Here is a 13,971-nt window from a genome sequence, read left to right as displayed (position 1 = left end):
CATGCTGAGGCAGCCATGTCCATTTGTGAAAGGCCTGTTTTCTTACCTGGCCTAGGATTTAAGGAAAAGACATTAGAAGCCACAACTTGATGCACGTACTGCCTTTTTCTCTCACTCTCGTATGAACTACATGTCCGAGATCTATGCATAAAAAGATAATGTTTGGATGAATATAATTTTGGCTGAGGTGACACGCATCCAGTTTGCCTTGCGTAGTTCCACTCTGTGCATACATTATGCCTGGTTAGCACCGCCTTTCACTCTCAGAGGGGCACGTGTATACGTGATAAATTGTACAGGTGCTGTGTTTGTAGTCCACGTTCATTTATCATCGAGAGGATAATAACCAGGGGATGCCTACTTTAAATTCACTTATAACTTTTTTTTCTTTTCTTTTTTATGGTTTTTCATAGGATATTTTTTTAATGGGAGGATAATTGTTTTACAGTGTTGTGTTTCTGCTGTGTTCAAAATCATGAATCAGCTATAAGTATACATATAGAATCGCTTATAACTCTTATGCCTTTTTGAAAACAATATTTTAGCCATAATTTTTTGTTGCATAGTAAAATTTAATAATGGTATGTGTATACATATACTTCAGTTTCACTTCTGTATTTTACTTATTATCTTGTGGAAATACTGAAAAGATGACTTAAAAAAACACGGAACAGAATGAGGTAGTTAATACTAGTGTTTTGTGGGTCACTTCTGTTGTTTAATAGCACCAGTTTTATATACAACTCTGAATGGATTATTTTTTTAGCTTAATGTATCTAAAAAGATATTGCTTTGTTAGCATATATGAAGTGTTTATCAGGACTCAAGCATTCTAGTTCACTTTCCTGTTTGGCATTATCCTTTTTATGGCTGCCGTAGCAAACTTTACTTTGCTTTGGTTTTTAAAATTGGCTGTGGCAAAATGTTTCAGCAGTATAGAAATGAGTGAAATAAAAAGTACAAGATCCATTTCAAAGTGTCTTTCTCCATCCTCCTTTCCACAAGTCCCTGCAGTTTAGATTCTTTTTTTTTTTAAATGTGATTTATGAACAGTACATGAGAAATTTCATTTAAACCTTGGTGGTAAAGCAAGTATTGGGAATTATTTTCTAGAAAGTTTTACTCATAGTGCTGAATCACCTTTGGATCATTATTTTTTTAATAATTTCAATTTTAGTATTCAGATAATCCTTTTTATATTTGGCCTCTGCCATACTTTGAAGTGATAATTTTGTGTTTGTCAACATGCTTTTCAAAAGTGCAAAAATTAGCCTGCTAAAATCCTAATTTCTGTCCCCTCAACTTAGTGAGATCACCATTGTCTTCCTGGGGTCACCTTGTCTGCACTGAGACCCAGAACTGCCTGTAGACAGAAAGCCTGTTGCAGTATCTGCAGTGCACCTGTGTAGAAAGTTGAAGCAAATGTTTGGTTTATCTGTTTTGTATTCTTTCTTACAGATCATCATTCCATGCTACCTGTGGCCTAACGTCTCAAGTGTATTTTAAATATATTTTTCCAGTTTTCTTATTATTTACAACAGGAGTTCCACTTATTCTATCATGACTAGAAGTAAAACTCTTGATCTGTCATTTTATTTTCAAAACCTTTCAACCAGAATTTGCCCCAAATGCCTAGTCTATAATTGCTAAGGATAGAGCCTGTTAATTTTGTTGAAAATTTTGAAGGAACTTTTTAGTGTACAGTTTTTCAATTGTGTCATTAATAAAAATTAAAATTCTCTACCAGGTTCTCCCATTTTATATCACAGCTTATTGCCTTTTATAGTTACGGTGGGAGGGGGAAGCGGAATATACAACTAATTGTTACACTTTTCATTTTTTAGACCTAAAGATTGTCTTCGGTCTATTATGAAGAGGGTAAACCATAAAGATCCTCATGTGGCTATGCAGGCTCTCACTGTGAGTGATTTCGTTTTAAGATCTACAGCAAAATTGTCTGCCAAAATCAAGCCCTTTTAACTTCTGGTTTTATCCTTTTAGCTTCTAGGAGCATGTGTATCAAACTGTGGCAAAATTTTTCACTTAGAAGTATGTTCGAGAGATTTTGCTAGTGAAGTAAGCAACGTATTAAACAAGGTAAAGAGCATTACTTCCAGAAGTGAATTAAGACTGTCTTCTTTCTTCATGTATTTTACATGTATTTTATTGTTCAATTCTTCACATTTTTAAATCACAAAGGACTAGTCTGTGGTGTTGTTTTTTTTTTAGCTCTTTCTAGGCTATGTCTATCCTATGTATAAGTCCATGTTAGGTTTGCTGAGGAGACTACGTATTTATATAACTTGGAGAGTTGGTTTTGGTGAAGCCAACTTAGGATACATTTAACCTTTTTTCTTCATCAGTCCTTTCTTCTGATGAAAAATATGTGCATTTTTTTATCTGATTAAAACGTACCAGTTTACTCTGGGCACAGTTCTTACTGTGCTTTTTTAGTCACAGAGGTCATCTGCTTAACAAAATGTAAGGCATTTAAATCCAGCAATTGAAGGAATTTAAAAAATTTAATTACCAAGTAATATCTAAGTTTTCCCAGTAAAAATTCATGCATTCTCTGGCCTTTCTTGGTGGTGGGTGGAGTAATTATTAAGAAATACTATTTCTAATGTTAAGAGGGGAAATGCTTCTTGTTTTTTTGGGAAAAATGAGCATTTCCAAATTTTAGTAGGAAACAGTAAAGAAGTGAGATAATTTAAAATTCTGGACTTCTTTTAATACATTGTGGTTATGTGATAATTTCTTCCTGTGCTACTTTATTCAGTTATTTAGTTATACTGTATTTAGGTTTTTTTTTTTTTTTTTTTTACTAATTCCTTACCATTCTTTTGATGTCTTGAATGTCCATTCAAAATGTACAGCTATTTATGAAGAGATTCTAATATAATATTTTCTTTAATTGAAGATGTATACTTAGTACTTAGTAATATAAACAACTACAGTGAAAAGCAGTTGCATATAAGAGAAAGAACTTCACTTTATTTTACATATATTTTATAGTGAACTTATTGGTTTTATACTTAAGAGGGAGATGCTGTTTTGAAGAAATGATGTTTCCAGGAATATGGGCAGTAGTGGGCCTCAGGCCAGGCCTCAGATAATTAAGTAATTGGAGGAAAATACAGTCATGCATCTAAAAAATCAGGAATTAGAAATAAGAGAACTGTATTATTTATTCTCTTTTCCAACTTATTTTTTTTATTGATCTGAAAAAAAGAAAATAGATTTTCCTGTCTTCTTCATATGCAGTAAAATATGAGTAAAATACTCTGAAATACTCTTAGTCGTAAAATACTCTGAAGAGTCCTATCTTTCTGATCTCCAAAATAAGTAACTCTATATCTAATGTTTTGATTTGATGTGGTGTATGTGATGGTATCATCTATTTTTTTTCCATAGTATGAAAATAAAAGTAGCTTATTTCCAGTAACCATCTGTGTTTTCTTATGTGTCGCCTAAAGCTAGGGATAATTTATGATTTAAAAAGAGATCTGAAATACGGTATTAAATCATTAAACACAAAGTACTTTTTTGTTAAATTTTTTTCTCTGTTTTTCAGGGTCATCCTAAAGTGTGTGAAAAATTGAAGGCTCTTATGGTTGAATGGACGGATGAATTCAAGAATGATCCACAGCTTAGTCTAATATCAGCAATGATTAAGAACCTGAAAGAACAGGGTGTTACATTTCCAGCTATTGGCTCTCAGGTATTTTATAGACATTTGTGTATGTTACAGTTTGTTTCTGAAGTTAACCGTGTTTGTTTGAGTTTTTCTTTTTTTCTTACAAACCCAGGAAGTTGTTAATACTTCAGAGGAATTTTATTAATAATAATAATCTTGCATATAAAGGTGCCAAAAAAGAATATATAGTGGATTGCTAATGTTTTCCAATTTCCATTTCCCTAATGTTTCTTCTTTTTAAATGAATTAACTGTTTTGTTGTTTAAGGTTTTTTTTAAATATAATTTTAATGATACAGAGCAAATTGGTTTATTAGTTAGAACTGACAGCTGTAAAATAAGGTTTCCTTAAATTTTAAGGATGTGTTAGAGGTTATTTGGACTATGAAATTTATGAGCACCTGTATTAAAATGGGAGGGAGATATAAAGAGCTCATTAGAAGGGGAAACACATAAAATGTCTTTCCTGTTAATAAGAACTGACCAGCACAGAAGTCTTCTTTCTTCTTCCTAATAAATATGATTGACTGAAAGGCTTAATTTGCCTTAAAAATTATTTATGTAACAGGCTCAATCTCTAACCTATGTCATACAGGAAAAAAAAATGAAAGGGGATGTTTTTTATTCTTTTTCTTTTCTGGGTAACTGTTATTTAAGATGCCCACCTGACTAAGCAGGCTTAAAATGTCTGGTAACTTACTGTATTGTCTTTCCCCACTATACTGCTTGGGGTGGAATGTAATGAGTGATGTGATAACAGGAGTGGAAAATGCTTAGTTGTGAAGGGCTTGCATTCAGAGTTTTGGCCATTTCAAGGGAATTATGAAGTGATTTATCTAGACTTTCTTCCTAAGGCATCTGATTTATCTAAGTAGTCTTGAGATGTGAAGATCCAGAAATATATTTTGGAAATGAAAGAAGAAAAGGATATTTTTCTTCTTACTTGAAAGAAAATTAGCTTATGACTAATTTTACAATGATAAATTATGTCTTGTGAAATAGTCACTCATAATTGATAGCTCATTTTTACTACTCAGTATAATTTCTAAATCTCTGTAGTTAAGGAATAATTTTATGCAGAATAATCCAAGATATGGTATAATAAAATGACAACAGAAGCAGCGTTTAATGATCAAAGACTATACTCACTATGGAGAATGGAAGAGTGTAGCTACTTGGTGGAATATCAGTTTCTGTACCCTGAGAACCTGTTCTGGAGCCTGATGCTCACAGTGTAGTTCGTGGACCATCAGTAGTCATCATCACCTACAAGCTTGTTAGAACTGTCATCTCACTCATGTGTGGAAACATGCCACACCAAGCAGTGGATTCATTAGCTCCATTTTAATAAGATCCCAGTGACTCTGTGCACATTAAAGCGTGAGCAGCACTGCTCTTAAGGACGACTTTCAGTGCAAGTGAAAACTGCATTCCTCTAAGAGAAGGAAGGAGAGTTAATGAACTGATTGATCCATAGCTTTGCTGGGTTAACCTCGAGTCTCAGGTAGTTGTGAGAGCCACTCTAGTGATCCTCTAATCTAATCCCCTCATTTTACAGATGAGGGTACTGAGCCCCAGAATGATTAAGTGACTTGCCCAGGGCCACAGCTAGTGGTTGACAGAGCTGGAACAGGCCTTCCAACTCAGTCCAGTGTTCTTTCCACTACACGATCCTGCCTTCTGTTTGCTACTGAGGTTAGTAGATATGTGTCTGTCAGACTAGGATTTGAAGGATAAGAAGTGGAGTGAACACTGGGAAGAGTGCTTACGTACTGATGGGTGTAGACATGGGATTCCTGTCTTGTTCAGAAGATTCAAGATGTAGATTAGCAGTAGGAAAGAGTGACTTTTCTTTTTTTCATGTAGATGTTATAAAGTATGTGAAAGCTCATTCTGTTATAGCTGCTGTGTTTCACCCACAGGAAATACGTAAAATGCATATAAACTATGATGAGGTAGAATGGTGTTTTCTTGTTTTTTTTTTTAGTAGTAGTTTCTGAAGAGCTTGTTTGTCATTGAAAATCCTGTTTGTAAAGAGCTCCTTGTTTAATTAAAAAAAAAAAATCTGTCATCTGGAATCAACTGCAGAAGTCCCTACAAATTTTATAGCCACTTAGTTGCTTATGCTTACATTTTAGTCAGACTAGATATTTGTTAGCATATTTAACAAAAGCCTCTGGAAACATGAGGATTTTTTTTTTAAGTATGTTGTTTCATCCAGGTACAGAAAAAAATAATGTAAAAATATTAGGAAAAGTCTGCCTGAGTCACCTGACTCTTGTTGCTGTGGTTCTCTCATAGCACTGACTTTTGACCTCGAGGGAGCAGTGATGCTGGCCTGCTGCTGCGTTTGACTGGTTAATAAGACAAGTAACATTGCTATACTTGGAACCTGATGATAGAAAGGAACTTTGAAAAGAGAGCAGTTCAGGAATGTAGAGCTTAATATAGCTCAGTTCTGTGCTTCCTTCTTGACCAATAGAGATCCCTTCACAGACCACAAAAGATCTATATGTCTATTTTGTGAAATTCACTAAATTGTGAAACAAAAAGCATATATAATGAAAAAGGTTCTCTCTGATGAAGCATACCTTCAGTGTTAAGAGGTGTGTGATAATAAAACATGTTTATACAGGGAAGGTTACAGCTAGAGGTGGGTCAGATTGAAAATACTTAATGTTCTATTCAGTGAGTCCAAAAGCTCTTTTCTTATCAGCTTTGCTAAAAATAAATGCCTCGTGCATTTGTTTGACATTATAAAATATATTATGTGAAGACTGTATTTACTATAAGGTTGAATATTTTGCCTTTCATTTAGTCAGCGATCATTGCTTATAATACTTAGGGCCATATACCCTCAAGGAGTCTCCCTGGTAGCTCAGTTGGTAAAGGATATGCTTACAATGTAGGAGACCCGTGTTTGATACCTGGGTGGAGAAGATCCCCTGGAGAAGGAAATGGCAAGCCACTCCAGTATTCTTGCCTGGAAAATCCAATGGACAGCGGAGCCTGGTGGGCTACAATCCATGGGGTCACAAAGAGTTAAATACGACTTGGCGACTAAACTGCCACAACAGCCCTCAAGGAACACACATCCTGGTTATGAAATAGACATATAAGCAGCCTCATTCTGTAGAGGAGGAACTTGAGACACAAGAAGGCTTATGGGCTCCAGGTTCATGCATTAGAAAGTGGTACATCTGGGACGTACGCCACATTGGCCTGACTCCACAGCCTGCCTTCTTAACTAACCATGTCATAGGACCTTGTTGAAAATCAGAGGAACGCAAAGGAGGGGATGCTTACTTAGAGGGTTTAGGAATGTTTCACTGAGAAAGTGATATTTTAGCTGTTCCCTGACTTGTGGGTTGAAACTTAGTAGGAAAAAATGTGCATGGAATAAAAGGAGCTAGAGGGGAAGACGTTATGAGTAGAAGCAAGTGTGTGTCAGAGGTGTCAAAGTGTGTGTGTGTGCGTGCATGCCAGCAGTTCTGGTAAATGATGGAATGGTTGAAAAATGAGGCTGAAGTCTAGTTCTCCTCAATGGCCACCATAAGCATGAATCAATGTGTGTTTGTTTACTTGTCCAGTACTTTATTTACAAAATATGTTTAAGATGGACAATAATATATTGTCAACATTGACTACTGGCATTTTAGTTTAAAAAATAGTATAATCTTATGAGCATTTATATTATTATATAGAAATCTGGATTCCTGACTTCTGAGCTGGAAGGAAACAACAAACTATAACTCTTGTCTAGATGTTTTAAAAGTAGTCATCTCCTTTCCCCTCGCACCCCGTTTTCTGGTTGTAAAATTTTCCACAAATGTTGAGATCTCCTCTCGCCCGTGTTTGCTGGTTTGCATACTGGCTGCCTTTAGTGTCACCTTCTCACTCACATCTGGCAAAGTGTGGTTGTTCTGTCATGCCTAAGAAATGAATGCGCAGTCTGTTTGCTCCAGTCCTGCCTCAGCTTTCAAAGTGGAGACTTCTCCCCGTTGGATTTCTTTCTTGTTCAGAAGTCTGGTGGATTGATTCAAGGAGGGGTCTTGTGAGTTCTTAGATTAATTGGAGTAGGAAAATTTGAGAACAGCTTTCAAATATCTTTTTTTTTTTTTTTTTCTGGGTTAGGCTGCAGAACAAGCGAAAGCAAGCCCAGCTCTTGTAGCCAAGGATCCTGGTACTGCAGCTAACAAAAAAGAAGAGGAAGATTTAGCGAAAGGTACGTTTTTTAAGGTCTGACCTGGGGAAGACGATAGGTCTCTTAGTTAATATTTTTTTCCCCTGAGATGTTTAAAAATAAAGGAAATAGGAGTTCACAGCCAAAGCTGAAATCTGCTATGTTCTCCTCTGTTCCTCTCTTCAGTATCACTTCTTTCCTCTCCTCTTCCAAGCTACCGTCATGTATGTCTGTTCAGTCTTGTTTCTATAATATTTTTACTATACTATCTGTGTACCTATAAATAATATCAAATACTTGTTTGTTTCCAGCAAATTCTTTTTTCGTAAATACTGTACTCTACATACTATCTGCAACTGGTTTTTTTTCATGCATTGTTTGAGATCTATTTATAATGAGGTATTTATGTCAAGTTCATTTGTTTTAACTGCTGTATAATATTCCAGTATTAGCACCTGCTTTAGGTTCTAATAGGCACCTGCTTTAGTCTATCTTCCTTCCTACTGATGGACATCTGGATTTTCTGATTTCTTTTACTATAACACATTTGCAGCATTGAGTATCCTTTTTCATGTTCTTCAGTGTGTGTGTGCGTGTGAAAGATCATTTTGTGGTATTGTTGGCTTATGGAGTAGGTACATCTTCAACTTTGCTACTAGTTGTAGCTTTCCAATCTGCAGTGTATGAAAGCTCTTATTCACTTATTATTTCTAGTCTCATGATGACATTTGGTATCGTCAAAGAGTAATTTTTGTGAATCTGACGGGTTTGAAATGATACCTCATTAAAGATGGGCTTGATAAAGGACAGAAATGGTATGGACCTAACAGAAGCAGAAGATATTAAGAAGAGGTGGCAAGGATACACGGAAGAACTGTACAAAAAAGATCTTCACGACCCAGATAATCATGATGGTGTGATCACTAATCTAGAGCCAGACATCTTGGAATGTGAAGTCAAGTGGGCCTTAGAAAGCATCACTGCGAACGAAGCTAGTGGAGGTGATGGAATTCCAGTTGAGCTGTTTCAAATCCTGAAAGATGATGCTGTGAAAGTGCTGCACTCAGTATGCCAGCAAATGTGGAAAACTCAGCAGTGGCCACAGGACTGGAAAAGGTCAGTTTTCATTCCAATCCCAAAGAAAGGCAATGCCAAAGAATGCTCAAACTACCGCACAATTGCACTCATCTCACATGCTAGTAAAGTAATGCTCAAAATTCTCCAAGCCAGACTTAAGCAATACGTGAACCGTGAACTTCCAGATGTTCAAGCTGGTTTTAGAAGAGGCAGAGGAACCAGAGATCAAATTGCTAACATCCGCTGGATCATGGAAAAAGCAAGAGAGTTCCAGAAAAACATCTATTTCTGCTTTATTGACTATGCCAAAGCCTTTGAGTGTGTGGATCACAGTAAACTGTGGAAAATTCTGAGAGAGATGGGAATACCAGACCACCTAACCTGCCTCTTGAGAAATCTGTATGCAGGTCAGGAATCAACAGTTAGAACTGGACATGGAACAACAGACTGGTTCCAAATAGGAAAAGGAGTACGTCAAGGCTGTATATTGTCACCGTGCTTATTTAACTTCTATGCAGAGTACATCATGAGAAACGCTGGACTGGAAGAAACACAAGCTGGAATCAAGATTGCTGGGAGAAATATCAATAACCTCAGATATGCAGATGACACCACCCTTATTGCAGAAAGTGAAGAGGAACTAAAAAGCCTCTTGATGAAAGTGAAAGAGGAGAGTGAAAAAGTTGGCCTAAAGCTCAACATTCAGAAAACGAAGATCATGGCATCCGGTCCCATCACTTCATGGGAAATAGATGGGGAAACAGTGTAAACAGTGTCAGGCTTTATTTTTTGGGGCTCCAAAATCACTGCAGATGGTGACTGCAGCCATGAAATGAAAAGACACTTACTCCTTGGAAGAAAAGTTATGACCAACCTAGATAGCATATTGAAAAGCAGAGACATTACTTTGCCGACTAAGCTCCGTCTAGTCAAGGCTATGGTTTTTCCAGTGGTCATGTATGGATGTGAGAGTTGGACTGTGAAGAAGGCTGAGCACCAAAGAATTGATGCTTTTGAAGTGTGGTGTTGGAGAAGACTCTTAAGATTCCCTTGGACTGCAAGGAGATCCAACCAATCCATTGTGAAGGAGATCAACCCTGGGATTTCTTTGGAAGGAATATTGCTAAAGCTTAAACTCCAGTACTTTGGCCACCTCATGCGAAGAGTTGACTCATTGGAAAAGACTCTGATGCTGGGAGGGATTGGGGTCAGGAGGAGATAGGGACGACCGAGGATGAGATGGCTGGATGGTGTCACGGACTCGATGGACATGAGTCTGAGTGAACTCTGGGAGATGGTGATGGACAGGGAGGCCTGGCGTGCTGCAGTTCATGGGGTCGCAGAGAGTCAGACACGACTGAGCGACTGAACTGAACTGAATGAGGTTCAGTCCTTTTTTGTATGTTTATTAGCTGCTTTGATTGTTTTTTTTTTTCTATATTTTTTTCGTAGTAATACTGTATATATAGTTTTTATTTTGGATATCAACCTTTGCTTGTTATGAAAGGTTGTTGTTGAATCACGACGCCGGGATTCTTGGCCCCAGAAGAGAAGAATTCAATCCGGGGCCAGAGACGAGGCTTGATCGCTCAGAGCTTTTGTGTAATAAAGTTATTAAAGTATAAAGGAGATAGTAGAAAGCTTCTGACATATGCATCAGAAGGGGGCAGAAAGAGTACCCTCTTGTTAGTATTAGCAATGAAGTTATATACTCTCCAGTGAATCCAAAGAATGTCTGGAGGTTGTAAAGACCTCACCAGACCTACTCCCATAATTTACATTTTAAGATAACAGAATTAGCCAGAAGGTTTAATCCAGAGACCGTCCTCAGGCAGAATACATTGTTGTTATATAATCCTTGTAAAGAGCAGGTCTACTCCCATAATTTACAGAATTAGCCAGAAGGTTTAATCCAGAGACTGTCCTCAGGCATAATACATTGTTGTTATATAATCCTAAGGAATGTAGAGAAGGAAAAAAAGTTTGTCCTTTCTTCCTCCTTGAGAATTCCAGACCCCTCTCTCCTTGGGGACCCCTAGACTTCTTATCAGCCTGCCTAGGAAATGACTCTCTCAGTTATATCTGTTGTAGATGTCTACTCTTGGGTTTTGGCTTATAGTTTAACTTTGATAATGGCATGTTGTATTAAACAAGTTTTAAATTTTTTATGTAGTCAAAATTTTTGCTTTTCTTTTTACAATTTTTTTTTTAATGTCTTAACATATTTTCCTCTCTCCCAGGATCCTGATTTCCTATTTTTTCTTATGTTAATTTTAAAGTTTTATTTTCTCATCTGGTCTCTTATTAATTTGGAACAGAGGTAGCAGAGAAGAAGGGATTATGTATTGAATTGAAAATGGTGTAGTCAATTCATTAAGATTACGTTACAAAGCCTGAGTGAAGTGGTGATGGCCTGCACTGGGGAGGAGATAGAGCAGACACATTTAAGATTTATTTGGAATGTTAGTTAGGTGAGACTTCACTGCATTTGTTTCCGAATTCCAGTTCTTAGATTGCTTACCTGAGAGTGACCTCTGGAACAATAAAACACAGGCTCTCAAATGCTATCTTTAAGACTTCTGTTTAATGAGCTCCCAGTGAAGGACTCCAGCTTGGGACTTTTGACTTCCAAAGTGATTTTGATTATTATTTGGTAAATTTAAGCTATTAGAAATAAACTGAGAAGATGAAAGAAAATATAAAATATCTGTAGATAAATTTAAAAAACAGATTTGAGTTTATATCACTTTATTACCCAGAATATTTTAAACTGTACCTGTTCAGTAAAAATAAGCCATCATGCTCTTCAGTTGTTCTGTTAGCTTATTTATTTTTTAAGCTTTCAGCTGTGAATGAATGAATACAATCGATGTCATTATTTTTGCTCACTGTTATTATATCAGGATATGTTCTAGCTTCCCACTACATTATTGAAAGAATATTTTTTACCCTCAGATACTTTTTTGTACTTAGAATTGTTGGGTATATTAACATTTTGGGTCTTTTTTTTTTTTTTAACTCATTATTTTCCAGCCATTGAGTTGTCCCTGAAGGAACAAAGACAGCAGTCAACCACCCTTTCCACTTTGTATCCAAGCACATCCAACCTCTTAACTAACCATCAACATGAAGGCCGGAAAGTTCGTGCTATATACGACTTTGAAGCTGCTGAAGATAATGAACTGACTTTTAAAGCTGGAGAAATTATTACAGTTCTTGATGACAGGTGATGGTTATTATTAAGTTGAATATTCACTTGAAGATACATAATATATTCTGTCTTTCATTTATTCCTGCTGACTGCCTTATCAAACGTAATAAAATCAAATATTGACTCAGGTATTTTCTCTGTAGGACAGACAGTTGGTTGCTTTGTTTGTGTCATACTGTTGGGATTTGTATTTTATAGTTTAATTTTTTTCTCATCTATCACTTAAATACTTTCTGTTTGTTTTGGAGGCCTAGTTTATTCATTTTTGGTTCTATCTAATACTACACTGTTAAATTAGTAAAAAAGCTAAGATTTTAGAAAATACACTAAATATATATGCATTTATGGAATTTATAAGAAATATATAATATATTGAATTAATTTATATCATCAGGGAGATGATACAATGCATCTCTTTTTTTTACCACAGTTGTATGTTTACTTGAAAATGACTACTGGTGATTGTTACTCATAATGAAGTGCTAAAATTTTTTGCAAGTGGTTTTTGAAGATTAATTCAAATAGATCTAAGATTATTTCTGTAGGATCAAACTTGTGTACTAATATGTTTTCTTGAGTGAAAGAAAATGAAGTAGTTTGAGCTGGTTATTTGGAAGTTGCATGAAACCTTGATCATTCATTCATTCTAAAAACCTTTCTTGAGTGCTGGCTAGCTTTCCTTATCCTAGGCATTTGGGATCCAGTTGTGAGCATGGGGATGCACTGGGGATTGTGTTCCTTGTGAACATTTTGTGCTCCTAGTGATGTTACTATCATGTGTGTTCTCTTGTGGATGGACAATATGCTAATGTGTGCTACAAAGAACACTGATTCAGGAATGGAGGTCTGGATTCAGAGTCTACCATCTATCTTGTTACAAAAGATTGTTAGGCTGGAGCCTGTTAACCACCTGAAGTTGACAGTTTTTAAAGAAAATATTTATTTTTATTTGTAGCTGTGCTGGGTCTTCATTGCTGTGCATGGGCTTTCTCTAGTTGCAACGAGCAGGGTCTGGCTACTGTAGTTGTGGCATGTGGGCTTTTCACGGTGTTGGCTTTTCTTGTGGAGCATGGGCTCTAGAGCTCAGGCTTCATAGTGCAGCATGTGGACTTAGTTGCCCTGCTGCACGTGGGATCTTCCCGGACCAGGGACTGAAACCATGTCCCCTGCGTTGGCAGGCAGATTCTTAACCACTGGACCACCAGACAAGTCCTGAAGTTGACAGTTAAGGCTGGGAATCCGTCTTTCACGGGGGAGAGAGTTGAGAGCCTTATATTAGATCCTCAGAGCATTTACTAGCCTTCTGAAATATGAGAAAGAACCGTGTTTAGAGTCTCATGTCTTCTCTGAGACTTCATCTTGGATTTGTAATAATGCTACATTCATTTCCTCCTTGATTGGATTCTTGTAGGCTTCACATCTGGTAATGATATAAGTTAAACACCATAAAAGGTAAAGATAACTAACAATAAGAATTCTTTGTTATAGTATAGCTTTCTTTTTTTTGTTCCTCTTAGTGACCCCAACTGGTGGAAAGGGGAAACCCATCAAGGCATGGGGCTCTTCCCCTCAAATTTTGTGACTGCAGATCTCACTGTTGAACCTGAAATGAGTAAGTATTTTCTGGTCTGTCACTGGACAGTAATCCTTAATTCTCTAAAATTCAGCTTTCTGGAGCAAGAATTCTCAAATGTTAGAGCCTCCAAGGTGTTTATTAAAAATACAGTTCCCCAGTCAGTTTATCAGGCTGTAGACTTTTATTTAGGAAAAAAAATGTGTGTGTGTGTATTTATCTGTCATTGCA

General features: G+C 36.5%; 1 protein-coding gene across 2 annotated transcripts in view; it reads left to right on the top strand.

Moving 5' to 3' along the window:
- The window catches only part of STAM (signal transducing adaptor molecule), a 55,037-nt gene that overhangs the window by 27,216 nt on the left and 13,850 nt on the right, over positions 1 to 13,971 (top strand). For both annotated transcript variants that reach the window (XM_040248089.1, XM_040248090.1), the window contains 6 exons: positions 1,845 to 1,920; positions 2,002 to 2,097; positions 3,575 to 3,721; positions 7,831 to 7,921; positions 11,990 to 12,182; positions 13,685 to 13,779. In XM_040248089.1, coding sequence (XP_040104023.1) covers positions 1,845 to 1,920; positions 2,002 to 2,097; positions 3,575 to 3,721; positions 7,831 to 7,921; positions 11,990 to 12,182; positions 13,685 to 13,779 — 698 coding nt within the window. The remainder of the gene's footprint in view (positions 1 to 1,844; positions 1,921 to 2,001; positions 2,098 to 3,574; positions 3,722 to 7,830; positions 7,922 to 11,989; positions 12,183 to 13,684; positions 13,780 to 13,971) is intronic.

The sequence above is a fragment of the Oryx dammah genome, unplaced genomic scaffold, assembly GCF_014754425.2.
Source record: "Oryx dammah isolate SB20612 unplaced genomic scaffold, SCBI_Odam_1.1 HiC_scaffold_10, whole genome shotgun sequence".
NCBI classification, from domain to species: domain Eukaryota; kingdom Metazoa; phylum Chordata; class Mammalia; order Artiodactyla; family Bovidae; genus Oryx; species Oryx dammah.
This window is presented reverse-complemented; position numbering and strand designations above follow the sequence as displayed.